The sequence below is a fragment of the Dictyostelium purpureum genome (genome assembly GCF_000190715.1).
Source record: "Dictyostelium purpureum unplaced genomic scaffold DICPUscaffold_39, whole genome shotgun sequence".
In the NCBI taxonomy this organism is placed as follows: domain Eukaryota; phylum Evosea; class Eumycetozoa; order Dictyosteliales; family Dictyosteliaceae; genus Dictyostelium; species Dictyostelium purpureum.
In genome coordinates this window covers 1-22,008 of record NW_003519376.1, presented here as the reverse complement: position 1 = coordinate 22,008, position 22,008 = coordinate 1, and the positions used below count along the sequence as shown (strand labels likewise).

General features: G+C 24.3%; 13 protein-coding genes across 13 annotated transcripts; 5 read left to right on the top strand and 8 right to left on the bottom strand.

Annotated features, from left to right (window-relative positions):
- Positions 1 to 91: 91 nt before the first annotated feature.
- On the bottom strand, positions 92 to 988 carry DICPUDRAFT_96944 (uncharacterized protein). The gene is made up of 2 exons (XM_003285098.1): positions 463 to 988; positions 92 to 392 (listed from the first exon to the last, which is right to left on the bottom strand). Exons 1-2 carry the CDS (start codon positions 902 to 904, stop codon positions 181 to 183), a joined length of 654 nt encoding a protein of 217 aa, XP_003285146.1. The 5' UTR covers positions 905 to 988; the 3' UTR covers positions 92 to 180.
- Positions 989 to 2,126: 1,138 nt separating this feature from the next.
- DICPUDRAFT_76094 (uncharacterized protein) lies at positions 2,127 to 3,088 on the top strand (the record flags this gene model as incomplete). The annotated part of the gene is made up of 2 exons (XM_003285127.1): positions 2,127 to 2,154; positions 2,217 to 3,088. 2 exons carry the CDS (start codon positions 2,127 to 2,129, stop codon positions 3,086 to 3,088), a joined length of 900 nt encoding a protein of 299 aa, XP_003285175.1.
- A 67-nt stretch (positions 3,089 to 3,155) lies between these two features.
- DICPUDRAFT_76093 (uncharacterized protein) lies at positions 3,156 to 4,500 on the bottom strand (the record flags this gene model as incomplete). Its single annotated transcript, XM_003285097.1, has 2 exons — positions 3,156 to 3,545; positions 3,610 to 4,500. The coding sequence occupies 2 exons, from the start codon at positions 4,498 to 4,500 to the stop codon at positions 3,156 to 3,158; spliced, it is 1,281 nt and encodes a 426-aa protein (XP_003285145.1).
- Positions 4,501 to 5,002: 502 nt separating this feature from the next.
- DICPUDRAFT_28875 (uncharacterized protein) lies at positions 5,003 to 5,968 on the top strand (the record flags this gene model as incomplete). Its single annotated transcript, XM_003285126.1, has 4 exons — positions 5,003 to 5,188; positions 5,257 to 5,640; positions 5,717 to 5,815; positions 5,894 to 5,968. 4 exons carry the CDS (start codon positions 5,003 to 5,005, stop codon positions 5,966 to 5,968), a joined length of 744 nt encoding a protein of 247 aa, XP_003285174.1.
- Positions 5,969 to 6,248: 280 nt separating this feature from the next.
- Positions 6,249 to 6,693, top strand: DICPUDRAFT_28909 (uncharacterized protein; the record flags this gene model as incomplete). Its single annotated transcript, XM_003285125.1, has 3 exons — positions 6,249 to 6,314; positions 6,454 to 6,536; positions 6,609 to 6,693. The coding sequence occupies 3 exons, from the start codon at positions 6,249 to 6,251 to the stop codon at positions 6,691 to 6,693; spliced, it is 234 nt and encodes a 77-aa protein (XP_003285173.1).
- A 305-nt stretch (positions 6,694 to 6,998) lies between these two features.
- Positions 6,999 to 8,428, bottom strand: DICPUDRAFT_28858 (uncharacterized protein; the record flags this gene model as incomplete). The annotated part of the gene is made up of 4 exons (XM_003285096.1): positions 6,999 to 7,245; positions 7,335 to 7,741; positions 7,821 to 7,945; positions 8,182 to 8,428. Coding segments are annotated over 4 exons (1,026 nt in total), but the record flags the coding sequence as incomplete, so codon positions are not given.
- A 574-nt stretch (positions 8,429 to 9,002) lies between these two features.
- DICPUDRAFT_28891 (uncharacterized protein) lies at positions 9,003 to 10,952 on the bottom strand (the record flags this gene model as incomplete). Its single annotated transcript, XM_003285095.1, has 1 exon — positions 9,003 to 10,952. One exon carries the CDS (start codon positions 10,950 to 10,952, stop codon positions 9,003 to 9,005), a length of 1,950 nt encoding a protein of 649 aa, XP_003285143.1.
- A 984-nt stretch (positions 10,953 to 11,936) lies between these two features.
- DICPUDRAFT_149003 (uncharacterized protein) lies at positions 11,937 to 14,219 on the top strand (the record flags this gene model as incomplete). Its single annotated transcript, XM_003285124.1, has 4 exons — positions 11,937 to 12,174; positions 12,363 to 12,577; positions 12,695 to 12,851; positions 12,934 to 14,219. 4 exons carry the CDS (start codon positions 11,937 to 11,939, stop codon positions 14,217 to 14,219), a joined length of 1,896 nt encoding a protein of 631 aa, XP_003285172.1.
- A 243-nt stretch (positions 14,220 to 14,462) lies between these two features.
- DICPUDRAFT_76088 (uncharacterized protein) lies at positions 14,463 to 14,771 on the bottom strand (the record flags this gene model as incomplete). Its single annotated transcript, XM_003285094.1, has 1 exon — positions 14,463 to 14,771. One exon carries the CDS (start codon positions 14,769 to 14,771, stop codon positions 14,463 to 14,465), a length of 309 nt encoding a protein of 102 aa, XP_003285142.1.
- A 421-nt stretch (positions 14,772 to 15,192) lies between these two features.
- On the bottom strand, positions 15,193 to 16,950 carry DICPUDRAFT_86571 (uncharacterized protein; the record flags this gene model as incomplete). Its single annotated transcript, XM_003285093.1, has 2 exons — positions 15,193 to 16,665; positions 16,753 to 16,950. 2 exons carry the CDS (start codon positions 16,948 to 16,950, stop codon positions 15,193 to 15,195), a joined length of 1,671 nt encoding a protein of 556 aa, XP_003285141.1.
- Positions 16,951 to 17,483: 533 nt separating this feature from the next.
- On the bottom strand, positions 17,484 to 18,427 carry DICPUDRAFT_96941 (uncharacterized protein; the record flags this gene model as incomplete). The annotated part of the gene is made up of 1 exon (XM_003285092.1): positions 17,484 to 18,427. The coding sequence occupies one exon, from the start codon at positions 18,425 to 18,427 to the stop codon at positions 17,579 to 17,581; it is 849 nt and encodes a 282-aa protein (XP_003285140.1). The 3' UTR covers positions 17,484 to 17,578.
- Positions 18,428 to 18,804: 377 nt separating this feature from the next.
- Positions 18,805 to 19,956, top strand: DICPUDRAFT_148999 (uncharacterized protein; the record flags this gene model as incomplete). Its single annotated transcript, XM_003285123.1, has 2 exons — positions 18,805 to 19,596; positions 19,690 to 19,956. The coding sequence occupies 2 exons, from the start codon at positions 18,805 to 18,807 to the stop codon at positions 19,954 to 19,956; spliced, it is 1,059 nt and encodes a 352-aa protein (XP_003285171.1).
- A 21-nt stretch (positions 19,957 to 19,977) lies between these two features.
- DICPUDRAFT_91445 (uncharacterized protein) lies at positions 19,978 to 21,498 on the bottom strand. The gene is made up of 4 exons (XM_003285091.1): positions 21,276 to 21,498; positions 20,916 to 21,195; positions 20,196 to 20,849; positions 19,978 to 20,125 (listed from the first exon to the last, which is right to left on the bottom strand). Exons 1-4 carry the CDS (start codon positions 21,290 to 21,292, stop codon positions 20,096 to 20,098), a joined length of 981 nt encoding a protein of 326 aa, XP_003285139.1. The 5' UTR covers positions 21,293 to 21,498; the 3' UTR covers positions 19,978 to 20,095.
- Positions 21,499 to 22,008: the final 510 nt, after the last annotated feature.

The following is a 22,008-nucleotide window of genomic DNA, read 5'->3' as shown; positions in this document are numbered from 1 at the left end:
GATTATTTTCGTTTGATTACAAATGGCAACATATCCCCAAAAACCGAAAAAAAAAAAAAAAAGAAAAAAAAAAAAAAAAAAGGTTTGTTTTGGTTTTAAAGATAAATTTACAATTTTATTTTAGACATTATAATATATAACAGAGTTTTGTGTATGTTTTGATAATAAATAATAGTTTTTTTATACACCAACTTTTCTTGATAAAATCATTGCTAAAAATACTAAACCTAAAATAAAAGAAATCCAAAAGAATACTTTTTTAATTGAATTTGCTTTTTCTTTTTTGGTACTCTTTGGAATGAGACATTTAATAATTGAGAAAATAAATAATGGTACACCAAATGCAACTGCAACTGAAATTAATCCAACAACGGATGGTTTTAAATGTTTTTCTACAAATAATTATTAAAAATTAGTTTTATAATATTATTAATTATAATTGTTAGTTATTATAATAGTTACCAGTCGAAGAAGCATATGAAACAGTTAATAAACAATCACCTACAGGGGTATTTGGATCACTTGAAACACTATCTAAAAATAAAATAACCATACCATTTTTAATTGTAATTGGTTCTAATGCATCAGTTAAGGTTTCATTAATTACTAAAATTGGATCACCATTAATAAAGTCAGAACCTTGGAAAACTTTAAGTTGTGAATTTTCTCCAATAGTTGCACCAAGAATGTTGATAGTAATTGAATCACTAAGATATGCATTACCGAGCGATGGTACAATTCTAAAACAAACTTGTGGGACTACGACATTTTCAGTTTTAATTAAACCTGTAATATTTGTATAAACTTCACAAATATCATTTGTATATTGCCCATTACTATTGTTGATATTTAATAGGAATATAATTAAAACTAGTGTTGTAAAAAAATTTATAATGGTTTTCATTTTTTTTCTTTTTTTTTTTTTTTTTTGATTTATAAATCTGTATATTTATTTTATATAATTTTAATTTATTTATTTATTTTTGATTGATCTATTTTAAAAAAAATATATACAAATTAAAATAATTTTTAAAAATAACTTAAATAAAAATAATAATTATATATAAATAAAAAAAATAAAAAAAGAATAAAAAAAAATAAAAAAAAAAATAAAAAAAATAAAAAAAGTTTTGATTAAAATTAAATAAATTTTTTTTTTTTATAACCACATATGCCCTCCTTTTTTTTTTTTCTAAAATTTTTGATTCATTTGCACAATCTGATTAACATGTTGCTATATTTATCAAGCGATCTTGAATGCATTATAAAGATTCATACTTTCTTTTCATACACTTTTATAATTCAAAAAAATTAATAAATTAAATTAATAAATAAATATATAAATAAATAAATAAATAAATAAATAAATAAATAAATAAATAAAATAAGATATAATAAAATAAATTTTTTTTTTTTTGTAATAAATATTTTCATTTAAAATAATCTATTATTAGTTATATTTTCAATATTTGATTGTTTGTAGGTAATAAATAGGATTATTAAAAGAAAATAATTTATTCTCTAATTTGGATTTGGGTTGTTCCAAAAACTTTATAAAAAGCTAATTAAAAAATTAACATTTCCTTCACAAAAATTTCAAAAAATAAAATAAAATAAAAAATTTAATTGCAATTTTTTAACTTTTTATAATTAATTCAATAATTGATTGTACACGAATGAGAACTACAAACACTGATTGTAAATATTGTTTTACTATTATTAGAATCAAAAAATGAAAATTTATTACACTTAAAATATTTTCATTTCCTAAAAAAAATCAAAAATAAAATAATTAGTTTTATGTTTGACTTAAATCTCAATTGATAAACTTTCACACACAGATTCCTTTTTATATCTGTAAAATTATTTATAACCAAATTTAATTTTGATAGTTTTTATATCTTTTTTTTTATAGATTCAAAATATCAATAATTAAAAAATACAATTTTTTAATCAAATAAAATATATATAAAATTTTTCCTAAAAAATCAGGGAAAAAACACTTATGAAATATATTTTTTTTTTTAAAATATTTTTTTTTTTTTATTAAATTCATCTTTTTTTTGAAATTAGCAATTTAAATATTTTTTTTTTTTTTAATTTTTATTATTATTTTTTATAAAAAAATGAATAATATTCAAAATTTATCATGGTGTAAGTAATAAAATAATTTTTCAAAAATTTAAATTATTAATTTATTATTTTTATAATCAAAGATAACATACTGATATCAAATCAAATAATTGATTTATTAATTTGTCCTTCAAATAACAAATTCGACCAAGAGAAAAAACAAGAGCTAGATCCTAACGCTGAAATCAAACCAACAAACAACTTCAATAAAAATAAAGAACAAAATTTACAAAAAGAACAAGATCCTACAGAAGAAGCAAATGTTAATCAAGATTTGATGTTTCAATTTCAACCAAATAAAAATCTTCGAAATTATAAGTATAACCTAAAAGTACAGGTTATAAGAAAACCAAACCAAGAGGCCGTCAATGCTTTTCAAGAACTTCAAAAGTTTAATATAGAACCCAATGAACATTTTTATCTTCCAAACCAATCATGGGGTGGTAAAGAAATGAATTTTTCTTTTCAAATACCAAAAGAAGTAGAAGAAATCATAGCCTCATTAAGGATGGTTGGTAGCCCAAATACCAAGGCTGGAATAATACTTAAATTCAAATACTCAGGTGTGGGTGATTGGTATATTGGTTGTCTTACAGCTAAAGCTACCAGTGGTATCTACTACCTCGAAATTCAACACTCGAACCAAACTTTCAGATCTCAAGAGATTGAGTTCAGAACCAACTCAAGCACATATGTAATACCATTTTATTACAAGTTTAGCTACTTTAATAATATGCTCTATATATTTAGCTCTTTTTTTAAAGCTGAACCAAAGCCAAAACCAAACTCAACTCCAAAACCACTAGTTGTAGAATATAATGGAGTGGAAATCAAATATGATTATAGCCCAATTAAATTTGGTCAAACTCCACTCTATATCTCATTCCCAGCCCCAGAAAAGTTTTTGGATGCCGGTAATACTCAAAATAACTTTGAAATTTATTATAATGTTTAAAAAAAATAAAAATAAAAAAAATTTATCAATTACAAATTATTTATTTTATTAATACAATTTATAATATTTATTGCAATAAATGAATTTGATTCGATTTAAAACCTATTCTTAATAGCTCATCGCTCTGGAAATTATTAAATTGAACAGGACCACAAACTAAAACGTCCATTGCATCAGTAATCATTTTTGGTATAATTTTAATAATTATTGGTTCTAAACATGTTAATATTAAATCTTGATTAATTCTTCCTTTTTTCATTGTTTTTTCATCAAACCCACTATCGCTCTTTGGTTGTGTAATTATATAGTGAATAAATAATCTGTCGTTAAACTCTTCTTTCATTTGATCCAATTCTTTCTTATATATAATTTCGTCTTGACTATTTGAAGAATAAATTAAAATAAATTTTAATTTCTCATTTGGTTTATTTTTACCATAAAAAGTTTCATATAAAATCTGCATAGATAAAAAAAAAAAAGTTAATTTTAATTATTAAAAAATATAAAAATATAATTCTTACCTGGATCATAGGTGTAATACCAGTACCACCAGCAACCATTAATAAATAATCTTTTTGATTCCCAAAATTGAAGCTTTCATTTGTTTCTATTGGACCCTTTAATGAAAGATAATCACCTTCGCTTAATTGATGAATATGCTTCGAAACATTACCATTGTCATAGCCTTTAATTAAAAATTCCAAGTATTTTTTATCGTCAGTTTGTTTGATTGGTGTATAGCTTTTAAAATCTAGACTGTCTTGACTATCATGATGTTTTGATAAAGAGACATGTGATAATGGCGATATCCAATTTAAATTTAAATGTTCTTCTGGTAATTCAATTTGGTAGTGATATGTGTTTTCTGTGTGTTTTGATTTTTTATGAATTTTTACTTTTGATAAAATTATTGATTTTTCGACTTTTGAATGTGATGGTGGCGCATTTGTGGTGGAGGTATTTGAAGAAGTAGTATTTAAAGTGGTTGTGGATAAAGTAGTGGCTGCTTTTGGTGAGGGTGATTTAAAGCTTAAATTATTTGGTGATTTAAAATTTAAATTATTTGGTGACAAAAATGATGAAGAGGATGAGGCGGTGGGCATGTTAACTTTTCCTATCCAAAATTTTTCTAAAATTGCTTTTGCATTTCTTGAATGAAACATACCCTCAAAATCTTCTGTAGCATCTTTACCACCGTGTTTAAACAATAACTTTGGACCACCTGGATGCATCATTAGGTAATCACCCAAGTCATACACTTTTCCCCTGACAATAACCCAAAAATCATCTGGTGTATTATGCTTTGATATCTCTTCAAGGGTATAGCTTTTTCCTAATCTACCCTCATATCTTGCCATTGTTTTATTAACTAAATTTAAAACCATATCGCTTATAAATGGAGGCCCACTCATTTTGTGTTCTATATATGTATAAATTCTAAGAAAGAATTTAAAAGATTATTTATTATAATGTTGAGTTTGTCTTATTTAAAAAAAAATAAAAAAATAAAAAAATGAAAATCTTTTTTTTTATTTTATAAAATTTTTTTAAAATTTTAATTTTAAAAAATTATTTATTTTTTTTTAAATATACATTATAATAAATAGATATAAATAATTAATTATTGGGAATATTCGAAACCATTTCTATTTAAAAACAAATAATAAATTTAAAAAGAAATATTTTTTTTTCATAATAAAATTTTAAAATTTTTTAAAAAAAAAAAATGAAATTTTATTTTAATTTTTTTTTTTTTTTTTTTAATTAAATATTAGTGTGTTCATATTAATTATGCTTTTATTTCGAAACACATTCAAAACAATAACTAAACAAACATACCATAATAATTTTTATAAATCATTTACAACCAATACAAATTTAAATAATAAAAAATATATTAAAAATACAATAATAATGGATGAAACAGATGTTCTTGAATTAATCGAAAACTATAAAAACATTAAAGATAGAGTCGAATATGTTTCAAATAAATTTGATAGAAGGAATGTTGCATTAGTAGCTGTTAGTAAGACCAAGCCAGTAGAGATGATTAGAATCTTATACGAAAAGGGCCATAGACACTTTGGTGAAAATTATGTAGTGTATATTTCAATTAATATTGTTTTTATTATTAACTATGTTCTAATATTATAACTTTTTTAAAAAAGATTCAAGAACTCATCCAAAAATCAGAAGAGCTTGCATCATTGAATGAAATCAAATGGCATTATATTGGTAGTATTCAATCAAATAAAATTAAACATTTAGCAAGTGTAAAAAATTTATATGTAGTCGAAACTGTTGAAAAGAAAGAAGTTTTAGATAAATTTGCAAAGAGTTGGGATTTAGAAAAATCAAACAATACCAAATTAAATATTATGATTCAAGTTAACACAAGCCAAGAGGAATCAAAGAGTGGCTGTCACCCAAATGATTGCTTAGAATTAGTTAAATATTGTGTTGAAGACGAAAAATGTAAAGAAAAATTAAACTTTTTAGGTTTAATGACAATTGGTAGTCCAAATGCAACTGAAGATCAACCTGATTTTAAAGTAAATAATCAACTATATATAACAATAATTATTTTAAAAAAGACTAACATGAACTTTTCACCCTTATTATAAATAGTGTTTAGTTGAATGTAAAAACAACATTGCAAAGAATACTGGCATTCCTTTAGAATCTATTCAACTATCAATGGGTATGTCCCATGATTTCGAACCAGCTGTATGTATAAATAAAAGATAGTAAATAGATATATTATTTTATAGTACTAATTATTTTTATCATTTTTTTTAATTCAAGATTGAATTTGGAAGTACCTCAGTCAGAGTCGGTTCAGCAATTTTTGGGGATAGAGATTATTCAAAAAAAAACTAGACCATTTAATTTTAAACACCCAAAAAAAAAAATTTAAATCAAAATTTAAAAAAAAAACCAAAATAAAAAAAGAAATAGAAATAAAAAATAATTAATTTCTAAAATATCAAATGTGTGAGAAATTTTTTGTAAACAGATACACAATTCTATATAATTTTTTAATTTTTTTTTTTTTTCAATTTTTTTTAAATTAAATTTTTTTTTTTTTTTTTATATTTTTAAAAATTTCCTTTTTTTTTTTTTCATAAATTTGTATTTATATACACAACAATAATATAAAATGTTAATTAAAGTCAAAACTTTAACAGGTAAAGAAATCGATATTGATATTGATCCAACTGATAAGGTACATAACTTATATTTTTATTGATCAAGATATTTAATACACATAATAATCAAATTTTGATCTTCAAATAATTTAATACTACTGATTTACTAATATTTTTTTTTATGCCTCATTTCTAAATATTAAAACTAATAATCAGATTCAACGTATTAAAGAAAGAGTTGAAGAAAAAGAAGGTATCCCACCATCACAACAAAGACTTATTTTTGGTGGTAAACAAATGTAATATAAATATTATTATAATCGCTATCATACATTAGACATACAATACTAATAATAAATTCATTTAAATAGGGCTGATGATAAAACTGCCTCAGAATATTCAATTGAAGGTGGTTCAGTTCTTCATTTAGTTTTAGCTTTACGTGGTGGTTTTTAAATAATCAAAAAAAAAAATAAACAAATTAAATATAATTTTATATATATATCTGTACCAATCAAATCTAAAATAAAAATACAACTCCCCAAAAAAAAAAATAAAATAAAATACCCAATGTTATGTTTTTTAATTACATTAAAAAGTAAATTAAAATCATAGTATTTATCACAATTTTATGTTTTTTTTTCTTGTTATACAATATAAACCAATGTTTAATCATTTATTTTTATAATTTATAATTTTTTGTTTTTTTATTTAAATTTATACTATTATATCAATATTTTCTATTTTCTTTTATTATTTTTTTACATTATAAAACATAAGAGACCTTGAAGTACAGAGAAAAAGAAAACAAAATAATTTCTGTATTTACTTGAAGATTCTTGATATTCTGATGAGATTTGATCGTGATGAGCATTTGAACCGGCAGATGAAAATACTAATCTAAGAGTCTTCAACATGAAGAATATAATTGAGGCAGCTAAAGCACATTTTACAAAGAATGAAATATATGAACCAAATAAAATAGATGTAACCTGATAAATTACCAATCTATATAATTAATAAAACAATAGAAAAAAGGTTAGTACATGTATTGTATGAAATAAAAAAAGGAGTTTTGAAGTTAAATCTATATTTACAAAACATATTTATAGCCAGTGTATGACATCATATCGTAAACAGGAATTGAGTTTGAATTTGAAAAAAAGAATCCACATTTAAAAATTAACATTTCACCACACCAATAAACAATACCTTTTGTTATTAAAGCGCCTAAATAATCTGGAGAGAATTTCTTTTCCATACCCATTTGGAAACCATACAATAAAAAGTAGGTTATGAAGGCCATTAATGGAATATATAAATCTGGGGCATTAATATCATCTCTTGGTGGAAGGTATGAATCAACATCGTTTGTTCTTCCAATTCTTCTTTTCCATGTCTTTTGAGTATATGGGAAGATTAAACTTTTAATCTTATTAAAGACATATGAATTATTTACATTAAAATATGATTTCAATGTAGAAAATGATAAATATTTTCCAAACTATATTAAATTAAAATAATATTAGTATTTTATAAACTATACAATAGTAATAATAATAATAATGATAAAAAGATATTACATTTGAATCTACATATTGTTTACCACCTGAAAATAATGATTGACCATAGTTTAAACCATAACTTAAACCGGCTTGAGTAAGTGGATTATCGCTAATTTGTGAAATAAATTGTCTTGAAGTATCACCTGGTGGCGAGTATTGGGCATTCTAAAATAAATAATAATAAATTTTGTGTTACTAAAGTTTTCAAAAATATAAATAAAAAAAAGTAAAAATAAAGAGCAGTGTATCCAAATCTATGTGTTGACTAGTTCTATTGTTGTTTTTAATAATTATCTATTACTATTGTTCATTAAAGAAATACATACTTGATTAAATTGATTATTGCCAAAATTATTATTACCACCAAAGTTATTGTTACCACCAAAGTTATTATTACTGAATCCACTGTTGTTATTATTATAAAATCCACTATTGTTGCTAAATCCACTGTTGCTGTTATTGTTATTGTAAAAACCATTTGGTTGTTGTGGACTTTGTTGCTGTTGTTGTTGTTGTTGTTGTTGATTCATATTATAAAAAGTTGGTGAAGGAAACCCAAAACCACCACTATTGTTTTGTTGTGGTTGTTGTTGTTGTTGGTTTTTATTTTGACCATAGTTGTATTGATCTATATTTAAAGTAGAACTATTGGTTAGTAAAACTTTACTACTTTTTGTGTAATTTTTTTAGTTTTTTCTATGCATACCTATTGATGGATAATCACCATTATTATTATTATTGTATGGGACACCTGAATTTCCTTTCATATCCATTGTTTTATATATTTTATAAATTAATGGTTAATTTATAAATTTATTTTAAGATTTAATTAAATGAATGAGGTGAAACACATAAAAAAAATAAAAAAATAATAAAAATATAAATTTAAAAAAATAATAAAAATTAGTTTTTTTTTTTTATTTTTATTTTTTAAAATTTTTATTTTTATTTTTTCAAATTTTTTCATTATTGAGGTGGCAGGAAGTTCGCCAACGTTGATAACTATTTAAATTAGGTAAAAAAAAAATAATGTAAATTAATGAAAAAAAAAAAAACAAACAATTAACATTAATTATAGTTTTTTTATTTTTTTTGAGAAAAAAAAATAAAAAAATAAAAAAAGGTTTTTTTAAAATCCAAAAATAGTTTTCATTCCAAAAAAAGCTTTTTTTTTTTTTTTTTTTTTTTAATTTATATATTTTATTTATTTTTATTTGGTAAAGATGGTTTGGGTATTGATGGACTTGTTGTTAAATTTGAATTATTTAATTGATCTTGTTCTTCTTGTAAATGTCTTAACCTATTTTCTTCTTCAATATCCAAATAACCATCATCGCCTTCACCAGCGAAACTATTTTCGGACCAAAACATACTTCTCTTGACAGCTCTTTCCCATCTTTTAAATAGTTTTCTGATTATATCTTTACTCATTCTTGGTTCGAATATTCTTGAGCTTTTTCTTAATTTAGATAACTCTTCTTTTGATTTCCAAACACCTACATTTAAACCAGCCAACATACAGACACCAGATGCAGTCATCTCAGGATGAGCGGCTCTATCAATTTTACCACCAACTATATCACTGATGAATTGCATTACAAAGTCATTTTGACAAACACCACCATCTGCCACGATTCTACGAATTGAAGTATAATTATCAAAAATGATACCATCAATTAATTCTTTACAACGGTAACCAAAAGACTCCAAGAGTGCTCTGACAACATGTTCTTTACGAGTTGAGGGCGACATACCAATGATAAGACCACGGGCACGAGGATCATTGTGGGGTGGTGCTAAACCTGTGAATGCAGGTACAAATACTACACCTTGAGAGTGTGGCACCGAGAATGCCATTGCACTCGTTTCCCAGGCATCATTAAACATTCCAAAAGATTGAGCCCAATCAATTGCTGTACCAGCGGCCATACCTTTACCTTCCATGACATAGGTAACCTCATCTTTAATTTTCCATCCAACAAGCGGATACATACCAGATCTAGAGGCACGAGCTTGTGAACCAGTATTAATATTTACAAAACAGCCAGTACCAATAGTGAGCTTTGTATCACCTTCTTCAAAACAACACTCACCAAACATTGCAGATTGTTGATCACCACAAAGCGCAGTAATTGGAATAGGGTGACCAAATAATTCGGGTAAAGTTGAACCATAGTGATGACTTGTATCATATATTTTTGGCATAATATGAGTTGGAATATTGAAAAGATAAAATACCACACTATTTAGTTTCATTTCGAATGGATCAAATAAACCTGTTGCACTAATATTACTATAATCTGTAGCATGCTCTCTACCACCAGTTAAATTCCAAAGTAACCATGTATCGATTGTACCAAATAACATTTGTTGTTCTCTGGCCGCTTTCTTTGCCTCTGGTAAATTATCTAATACCCATGCTAAACGGGTTGACGAATGTGCTGTAGAGAAATCCAATTGACTTGCCATTAAATAACGTGGTTTACCTGTGAATAAATGTACAAATTTAGTTGCTCCATGAATACCTTTAACTGCTAGACTGTTATTTGCATTTTTGCAAATATCACCTGATCTTCCGTCTTGCCAAGTGATTAAATTATGTATTGGTCTACCGGTATCTCTACGCCATGTTAAAAATGAGCTACGTTGGTTAGTTATACCTATTGCTTTAACTAATTTAACATTATCTTTTGCTGGTGATAATTCAATTGCTTCTTTCATTACAATTTTACATGCCTCCCAAAGTCTATCTGGGCACTGTTCAATATATCCTGGCTTATTATCATCAACAATTAATGGAATATTTTGAATTGATTTGGATATAATATTTAACTCTTTATCAAACATAATTGCTCTAATATTAGTTGTGCCGACATCAATTGATAATATTAACTCCTCAATGTTTTCTAATAAACTGCTTTGTTTTTGTAAAGATGGTGAGGGTGGTGGTATATTATTTGGCTGAGGTATACCTAAACTTGGTGGCGATGATTTGGTGTCATTTGTTAAAACTTTTTCATCTTTATTATTTATTAAATATTTTACATTTTCTTCTAAATTATTATTATCAAGTGTTGTGGCCTCTGATGTTTTATAACTTGTTGATGTTGTTGTTGTTGTGGTGGTAGTTGTGTTACTAATTGGATTCATATTATTGCTGCTATCTAATTTTAAAATTTCAATTCCATTACTTATTTTACCATTTAAAATTTCATTATTATTATTTTGACTAATACTATTGTTATTACTATTATCTAAGTTGTTGTTATCTTCTTTTTTTGTAGTTTCTATGCTATAACTATCCATTAAATTATTATTTTATGCTATAATACAATAATTATTATTAATTAAATATAAAATAAAATATAATATATATTTGTTAATTTATATTTTAATAATAATTTATATAAATAAGGTTGGAAATAAAATAAATAAATGAAAGTTAAAAAAAATAAATTATTGAACAAATGAAAAAAATATATTATTATTAATATATATAAAAAAAAATTTTAAAATTTTAAAAAAAATAAAAAATTAATGAAAAAAAAAAAAAATTTTAAAATTTTAAAAAAAAAAAATAAATATTTATTTTTTTACCACATAAAGATAATATTTTATTATTATTGTTAAACATTATTAAATAGCTTTATTATATAAATGTGCATATAATACCATCATTGTCTTTTTATAAAAAAAAATAAATTAAAAAATAAAAAAGATAATCTTGTGGAATTTTGGTGATCTAAAAATAATTAAAATTAAAAATTAAAAAAAAAAGGGTTATTGTTTTTTTTTTTTGGTATTAAGTTACATTTAAAAAAAAATTTTTTTAAAATTTATTAATTATATGAAAATATAGTATTTACCAATAACGGTATTGTTGAAGCTTTAAGAGTTTTTTATTATATAAAGAATTTCACATATTTAATTAAAATTATTATTATTAATGACACACAACAATGAATATTTAATATTTTTTTATATTTTTTTAATTTTTTTTTATTTTTTATAATTTTTTTTTTATATTTTTTTTAAAATTTTTTTTTTTTTTTTTTTTTAAAATTTTTTTCAATTTTTTGTATTTTCAAATCAATTTTTTTTTGATCGATTATATTATATTTGAAAATAGTAATAATGTTAAGATTAGTATCAAAACAAAGCAGCAGAAAAGCTTTGAAACAATTGGTTTCATTAGAAGCACCAGTTGCCAATAATACCACCAGAACATTCATCAGCACCAACAAAATCGAAAGAAATATTTGCAATAATAAATTAAATATCTTCACCAGTTCAACCACTTTAAATAAAAATGTAGTTTTTACTGAAATTTTATCAACTTCATCAGTTGCTAAACGTTTCTATGCTACTCCAGGTATATAATTAATTAATTAATTAATAAAAACAACTCGAATAAGAAATTCAAAAAAAAAAAAGAAATCATTAATATTAATTTAAAATTTTTTTTTAATTTAATCAAAAATTAATAAAATCAAAATTATTTAAAATATCAAATCAATAATATAATAACAATATAATAATAATAAATAATATAATCATTAGGTAAACAAATTACTATGCCAGCTTTATCACCAAGTATGACTGAAGGTAATATTGCTTCATGGAAAAAGAAAGAAGGTGATCAAATTAAAGCCGGTGATGTTATTGCCGAAATTGAAACTGATAAAGCTACTATGGATTTCATTTATGAAGAAGGTAATGGTTATTTAGCTAAAATTTTAGCCCCAGAAGGTGCCAAAGGTATCGAAATTAATCAAGTAAGTATTGCATCAATATTAAATTATAGGGTCAACTTTGGAAATGAAACAGAAAAAAACAATTAATTTTAGGTTCATAAAATGGATTATTAATATATTTAAATTAAACTATATTAGCCAATTGCTATTATTGTTTCAAAGAAAGAAGATATTGAAGCTGCCAAAAACGCTAAAGTAGATTCATCATCATCTTCAAAACCAGCCGAAGCTCCAAAACAAGAAGCTCCAAAACCAGCTTCAAAACCAGCTCCAAAACCAAAATCAACTAAAACTTGTAATTATCTAATTTAATATTATCATCTTTCAAAGATTATAATTGTTTTTATTAATAGTTTTGTTTTTTTAATTTTTTTTAGATCCATCACACAAAGTTGTTGGTATGCCAGCTTTATCACCAAGTATGGAAACTGGTGGTATTGCTTCATGGGCTAAAAAAGTAGGTGACCAAATTAAAGCTGGTGATGTTGTTGCTCAAGTTGAAACTGATAAAGCTACTATGGATTTCGTTTATGAAGAAGGTAATGGTTATTTAGCCAAAATTTTAGTTCCAGAAGGAACCACAGGTGTTCAAATTAACCAACCAGTTTTCGTTATTGCCTCAAAGAAAGAAGATTGTGATAAATTTGCTGATTTCACTGCTGAATCAAATGAATCACACGAAGAACCAGCCGCTGTTGAATCATCAGAATCATCAGAATCATCAACTGCCTCCACCACCACCACCTCCACAACCACTGCCACCCGTGCTGCCGGTGAAAGAGTATTTGCCTCACCAGCTGCTAGAGCTGCTGCCGCCTCAAAAGGTTTTGATGTTTCACAAATTACCGGTACTGGTCCAAACAACAGAGTTATTAAATCAGATGTTTTAGAATTCACCCCACAACAAAAACAAGCTGAAGCCCCAGCCACCGCTGCTGCCAAGAAACCAACCGCTACTGCCGCCCCATCAACTGGTACCTTTACCGATTTCCCACACAGCAACATCCGTAGAGTTACTGCTGCTCGTCTTACTGAATCTAAACAAACTATTCCACATTACTATCTCACTATGGAATGTCGTGTCGATAAGATCCTTAAGATGCGTCAAGAATTAAACGCTGGCAACACTGTCAAACTCTCAGTTAACGATTTCATTATTAAAGCCGCCGCTGCTGCCCTTAGAGATAATCCAGTTGTAAACTCAACCTGGACCGATTCATACATTAGAAGATTCCACAACATTGATATTAATGTTGCTGTCAACACTGATCAAGGTTTATTCACCCCAATCGTTAGAGGTGCCGACATGAAAGGTCTCAATGCCATTAGCACTACTGTTAAATCATTAGCCGAAAAAGCTCACCAAAATAAATTAACTCCATCAGAATTCGAAAGTGGTACATTCACTATTTCCAACTTAGGTATGTTTGGTATTAAATCATTCAGTGCTGTCATTAATCCACCACAAGCTGCCATTTTAGCCGTTGGTACCACCGAAACCCGTGTTGTTCCAGGTACTACTCCAGGTACTCAATATGAAAATGCTACTATTTTATCTGTTACCTTAAGTTGCGACCATCGTGTTGTTGATGGTGCTTTAGGTGCCGAATGGTTGAAATCATTCAAGGATTACATGGAAAACCCACTTAAATTATTATTATAAACACAACAACAAACTAAATACAAAAATACCTTTTAAAACTACATCTTACATTTTTTTTTAATTCTTTTTTTAAATAAAATAAATAAAAAAAATTATATATATAAATCCAAAATAAATATATATATAATATAAAATAAAATATATATATTTATAATTTGAAGTAAATTAATTAAATTCTTTATTTTATTAATTTTAAAAACCAACTAATAAACTAATTTCGATTTCGAACAATATATTTATTATTTATATTGGTTGCGGATACAATTCGTCAGGGATTGGAAAGTCTGTAGGTTTTGGTTTCTTAGGACCTTCAGGGAATGGAGTGGGTGGTGTATTTGGTTTTGGAGGTAAACCACCTTTAGGATCTAGTTCATTTGGTTTTTCTGGATGGGGATCTGTATGAGGGTCTTTAGGTATTGGTTGCTTTACTACTGTTCCATCTTTAACTGTTCTATTATATGTAAAAGCTCTAAATCTATTTGCATTTATTTTATTTGTTAATTGTGCTTTTTTGGTTGATAATAAAAAAAAATTATTTTTTAATAATGACATGAATAAATATTAATTTTAATTATCTTTTCTTTTATTTATTAAATTTTATTGTTGAGGTTCAAAGTTTTTGTAATATGAAAAATAAAAAAATAAAAAATTAATAAAAATAAATAGGAAAAATAAATAAATAAAAAAAAAAATAAATTAAAATTAAAATTATTTTTTACTTATTTTGGGTGTATGTAAATATATATTAGTTTTTTTTTTATTATTGAAAAAAACTTTTAGAATATTAAAAGTAATATTTAAAAAAAAAAACATATAATAATAATAATATTTGTGAGAAAATAAAAATAATATAGTTTTTATAATAATTTTTATTATTATAAAAAATAAATTATTAAAAAAACTTTTTTTCTTTTTTTTTTAATATTAAATAAAATTTTATAATTTATATATTTTAATAAATAGTTTTTTTTTTTTATAAGGTTATTGAGTTTTCTTGTGAAGAGAATAAATCTTTAAATAATTGTAAAACACCATGTGGATTGTTTGTAACAAATTCTACTTTTTTCTCTGAAACTTCGCCATCAAGAGGAGTATAGACCACTTCAACTTTCAAATCATCAGACACAGACACAGATTTGACATTTCCCATTGGAATTTCAAAAGCAATTTTATTTGATAATGAATTGATTCTAATAATTTCTTTTACTTGAATAGTGATTAAACCGCAGTCCTTGCCCAAGGTGATGGGTATAATTAATTTACCACCTGATTCTAAAAGGGACAATAGCATTTTCTTTCTAGCGATTTTAATGGCTTTGATCCAACGTTCCATTTGATCTTGGGTTTCTGTATTGAAAAAGTATTCAATACCTCTACTATCAGCAATACTGAAACACCAATCCAAGCCATCTAAACTTTTTTGCTTTATAATTCTACATGATGAAACTAATAAAAATATTGAGCCCAATGCTTTTTGTGGTGGATCTTCCTTGTAGTAAACCAAATTGGTTTGGGTGAGTGTGAAAAATCTTCTTTCCCACCACTTGTTGGCTTTGGTTTTTCTCATCCAACCAGATACCAAAACTTGTTTATCAGGTGAGTTATTATTAATACATTGGAATATATCTGGTGAACCTTCTGCAATATTATTGTTTGTGGTAAGACTTTCTAAGGCTCTGGTGATTGCATTTACCCATTTAGTACGGTCTTCTTGATTGTCAAATATTAATACATATTTCTTTTCATTATATATTGAGAGTGATAATGCTACAATAGTTTTAACTTCATATACTTCTCTAGAGTCTCTTGGTCCTGATGTTGGATCAGGTGCACCAGTACCACCAAAACAATCTAAACCGCCACCACCATTTCCACCCCAGTTACTTTCGTCACTTACTAATACACCACTGCCATTTTTACCACGTACTTCTGTTAACACCTTATCGCTAATCTCTGAAAGATGTGTTAAATCTATTATACCTTTGAGTGACCCAATTTTATTATGTTTTGGTAATGATGAGAAATATCTTAATTTGCTACCTTGGAGAATGCACCATCTACGTTTAGTGTTCTTAAATTTGTGTCCTTTATCACCACGCTTATTTAACCAACCAAATACCGGTTCTTCCTTAACTTTGTTTGCTAAAAATATAGCATAGCTAATGGAATAGGCCCAATTCTCTAAATTTTTATATTTATCATCATTTGATAGTCCTGACATATTTGTAAATGAATATTCTACACCATTGGGTGTAATTAATGAAATGGTAAGTTGCTCTATCTGTTGCTGATCTACAATACTCTTCCACTTACTATTAGTTGTTGTATTGGGTGCAACACCAATTGACCAATGTTGATAAATTGGGGTAATTAATCCACCATGCTTTAATTTACAATCTTTTAAATAAATTTGACCTTTTAAACATTGATAATCTTGAATTTTTTTCTGTAAATATAAATAATAATAATCAATTTAAAATGTTAATATATTTATATTTTGATTTTGATATAATAAATTTCTTTGTATAATTACAGGTTGTTTATCATAATAATTTAAAAAGTCATTTTGTAAAATAAACCATCTTGATTTTAATTGACCTTCTCCTTGAGTTACTAATGATGAATGGTAACCATTTCCAGAACATGATCTATCTAAAATTGATTTTTCGCTTTCAGATAATACTCTTGATGACCATTTCTGTAACCAGCCACTTGTAATTACACAATCCATTGAAAGATGTAAAAATAAAAAAATGAAAAAATTAAAGTAATCTGAAAAAATGAAAATAAAAAGATTTTTTAATTTTTTTTATAATATTTATTTAAACTATTATTTTTATATTTATATTTATTATTATATTATATATATTGAATTTTATCTAAATTATGTTTATATTGCTCTATAAAGCGTTAACTATATTTATTAAAAAAAAAAAATTAACAAAATAAAAAATCTTTAACGAACAATTTTTTTTTTATTTTTTTTTTATTTAAAAAATTTTATTTTTTTATTTTAAATTTTTGTGATCAATTTTTAAATAAATAAAAATAAAAATAAAAATAAAAATAATAAAAAAAAAAAAAAATATCTTTCTCTGCAATAAAACAAAAAGAAAAATAAAAATCTTTTTATAGATCCAAAAAAATATTGGTATTGTTGTGGGTGATGTGTAATTTTGGAAATGTGATGATCTAGGTTTATTTTATTGTAATACAAAAAATAAAAATAAATAAGAAATTTGTTTTAGATGCATATAAATTTTTAGTTTAATAAATATTTTTGGATATTTTTAGTTTGTGTGTTTTATTTTATTTTATTTGTTTTTTTTTTTTTTGTAATATATTTTTGTTATTAATGATTAAAATTTTTTAGTTTTGATATAGTTTGAATTATCAATATATTTATATGGTTCAAAATTTAACATTTTTCTGAATTCGTTGATGTCATCTTCCCAATGATCCTCATATTTTACATTCATTAAAAATTTACAATTTTTTGAGGATCTAATTGCCCAGGGTATCATATGGTTGATGAGTTCAGCACGTTCACCAGATGGACATCTAAGAGGACCAACTAATGAACTAAGAGCGGTCATTGGTAAGCCAGTTTGAATTAATTCAAACCATTTAATAGCGATTTCACCTTGAACATCTGGTCTAATACCTGCTAAAACATGCCAAAAATCGTGAACTTCTCTGTAACGTTGAATGACATATGCATCATCATCGTTTTCAACCATACGTACCTCACATCTTTCATCTGGAGTATAACCATGAGCCTTCATCCATTGATAATAGGATCCTCCAAATGTGGTGGTTGGTAATAAGTGTATATTTTGTGGGTATGTTGATTCTTTAATTCTTGGTTTATCTCTTAATAATTCTCTTCCAACTGGATCCTTCATCATTTTCTCTTTCATTGCTTTGATTGCACATCCACCAGTAACTTCACCCAAAGTAGCAACCATATCACCTCTCTCTGGATTTGCAAATGCTACAAATGCACTACCAACTGTTAATAATCCTTTTTGAAATAAATTTAATTCTATTTTTGATCTATTAAATGGTTCATTATTTGATTTATTGCTACTATTATTAGTATTATTAGTTGTGGTTGTATAAAATTGTTGTGATTGTTGTAATAATAAATTATTTGCTTTTAGATAATTTGTGTTTTTAATTGATTTTATTAAATTTCTTGTTATCATTATTATAATTATATATTTATATAATAAAAATATATAATTGTATATAATAAACTAAAATTAAAAATAATAATAATTAGGTAATTAAAATTTTTTTTCGTATAAAAATTTAAAAAAAATAATTTTTAATATATTTTTATTTTTTTTTTATTTTTTTATTTTTTATTTTTTTAGTTTATTTATCATTTTTATTAAATTTCAATAAAATTCATTGCTATTTTTTTAATAATAAAATAAACATAAAATTACTTTATGCAAATTGCATTTTGTAAATGATTAAATCATTTTTCAAAAAATATTTTAAAATAAACAATTTAAAAAATAATAATAAAATTTATTTTAATAATTATATAACAACAACAAAAAAATTAATTTATAATATGGACAATAAAAATAGTAGTAATCAAGAATGGGAGTGCTATCAATTAAATAATAATGTATTGGATTTAAAAAAAACATTATTTTCAGGACAATCATTTATATGGAGTGAAGTAAAAGAAAAAGATATAATAGAATTTAAAAATGAATCAACAAGCGAAAATTTAGTTTATATTGGTGTTATAAATAAATATATAGTATTATTAAGATATAAAGAGTTTAGTAATAATAATATAATAGAATTTAAATTTAAAAATTCAAATAATTTAGTAAATAAAGAAATAGTGAATCAGAGCGAACAAGACAGATTAGAAATATTGAAAGATTATTTCAATCTAAAGTATGACATCAATGAACTTTTTAGTCAATGGAGGGCCGATTCAGTCAAGGATTTAAAGCAACTACATTCATTAAATAGTCAATTTAGAGAAGCAAGTGAGAGTTTTAAAGGTCTGAGATTAATTAAACAAAATCCATTGGATTGTTTATTTAGTTTTATTTGCTCCCAAAATAATAACATTGGTCGAATTAGTAAGATGGTAAAATCGTTAATAACAACTTATGGCACCAAAATTTCAGATTTCAATGGCCAATCTTATTACCAGTTCCCAACATTAGAGCAGCTATCGGTAGCTAAAGAAAAAGACTTAAATGACATGGGTTTTGGCTATCGTTCAAGATATATCGTCGAGTCATGCAAACAAGTAATTGCAAATGGTGGTGAGGAATGGCTCAATGGCTTAGTATCCAAACCACATACAGAGTCACATAAAGAATTAATATCTTTAATGGGGGTTGGTCCAAAGGTTGCAGATTGCATCTCGTTATTCTCTTTAAATAAATTACACATTGTGCCAATAGATACCCATGTGTTCAAAATTTCAAAGAAACATTTACCAAATTTAAAAGGAACTCTTAGTCCAAAGATGTACAAGCATTTAAATGAATTTTGGGAAAAGATATTTGGTCCTCAAGCTGGATGGGCCCATACAATTTTATTTGCAAATGAAATTTCAGCATTTAAAAATGAAAATAAAGAATCAAATAAAAAGAAAACGAAAAAAGAAAAAGAAGAAATAAAGGAAGAAGAAGAGGAGGAAGTTAAAGCCGAAAATAAAAAAGTTGTAAATAAAAGACAAAAAATAACAAAATAGAATGTTATTTCTTTTTTTTTTATATTATAAATATTAAAATATTTTTTTTTATTATTATTCTTAAATAATAATAGATAAAAAAATATTATCTTTTTTTTTATTTATATGTTTGTTTATTTGTTTTTTTTATGTTTAATGTTTAGTTCATTACATTAATACTATCAGCATTCTATAAAGAGGATGAAAAAACATGTTAATATAAATAAATAATATTATAATATATATAAAGTTAGACTTACAATCTTTTGAGCACAACACATTGGTGATGAAGTTGTTGTAGTGGTTCTGGTAATAGTTTCGGTGGTTGTGGTTGTTACCATTAGATGATTACAATGTTGGCATTCTCTATCATCATCACAGTTTTTTGGACACTTGTTTATTTTATTAATCCCATGTTTTTTAGTATCTGAAGAAATAATACTTTGTTGATGTTGTGGAGGTGAGTTCTTGTTTGTGGAATTTTCATATTCTTCGAGTTCTTTTTCAGAAAGATTAATCCATTCATCTAGCCAGCATATTAAACATCTATGTGCTTTTAAGATAACTTCTCTTAAACCATTAGTTTGAACAAGATTTTCAATTTTGTTTTGGAAACCCCAATAGTTAAAATTAACAGTAACTAATTTATAACAGGTCATTGCTGGTTTGATATCTTTTTTCCAATTTTTACCGGTTAATGGTCCTCTTCCAGTTAGCTTTGATTTGAAATGGTTTGGATCTTCTTCGATTTTATATTCTTTTGGGTCAATTGGATCATTGGCTATATCTACATGGTCTACTATTCTTTTCTTTAGTGTATCTTTTGAAAGGTTAAAAATATTTTCTTCTTCTTCTAAACCATCTTTATGCATAGATTCTATACATAAATAAAATTTTTCCCCAAAAAATGGACACTATAATAATAAATTAAAATAATTAATATTATTTATTTTTTTGATATCTATATATTTATAACTTACACTATAAACCGTTTTAGTATGTGGGAAACTGTTCCAAGATTTTTCTTCAATTTTTAAAGCACTTTTTGGTAATATAGCTGTTGCATATCTTGGTAAGGATTTATTTAATAAAAATAATTTGTGTGTATATGTACCTTTATTACCATCTTCATCCTCAAATGGAGATCTTTCTAAAACTTCAACATTTTCACCTGTATTAGAAGATTCATTAGACTTTCTTGTTGTCATATATTTTTGACCCAATCTATATTCTTCTGTTGTAAGTGGTAAGGTTATCCTGCTATAATTTTTAAAAAAAAAAAAAAAAAATTAATAAATAAAAAAAAAAAAAAAAATAAAAATATCTAAATATTTACTTACTATTCTTTTATTAACATTTTTATTTTCTTGTTATAGTATTTTTTCAATTACTTTTATTATTACAAATACAAAATTTAGATTAGAATATTTCTAAACCAAAATTAATATTATTTCTAAATAAAATTTATTTAAAAAAAAAAAAAAGTAAATTTTAAATAATTATTTATTTTTATTTATTTATATCTGAATTAAACAATAAAAATAAATTAAAAATATTTTGAATCTGATTCCTTATAATGAATTTAATAATAAAAAAATAATTAAACTATAATTATTTATTAAATTTATTTTTTTATTTTTTTTTTATTTTTTTTTATTTTCTAATAAGTCAAACAAAAATAGAAAATCATTTATAAAAATGGAATATTTTAGAAAAAATTAATTTTATTTTTAAATAATCAATATAATGTAATAATAGACTTTATTTTTAAAAAAAAAAAAAAAAAAACTTTTTTAGGAAACTAATTTATTAGTAAAATTTTAATTTTTAATTTTTTTTAACCAATTTTATAAAAAATAAATTTTAAAAATTATTTTTTGTGTTTATTAAATAATTTTTATTTTTTTTATTTTTATTAATTTTTATTATTAATTTTATTTTTTTTAGTAATAAAATTTCTATTTAAAATTAATCAGTAATTAATAATTAATTTTAAAATACCAAAGAAGGATTTTTTTATTTTTATTAAAAAAAATAAAATGTATTTCAGAATTCGAGTTTTCTTCATTATCG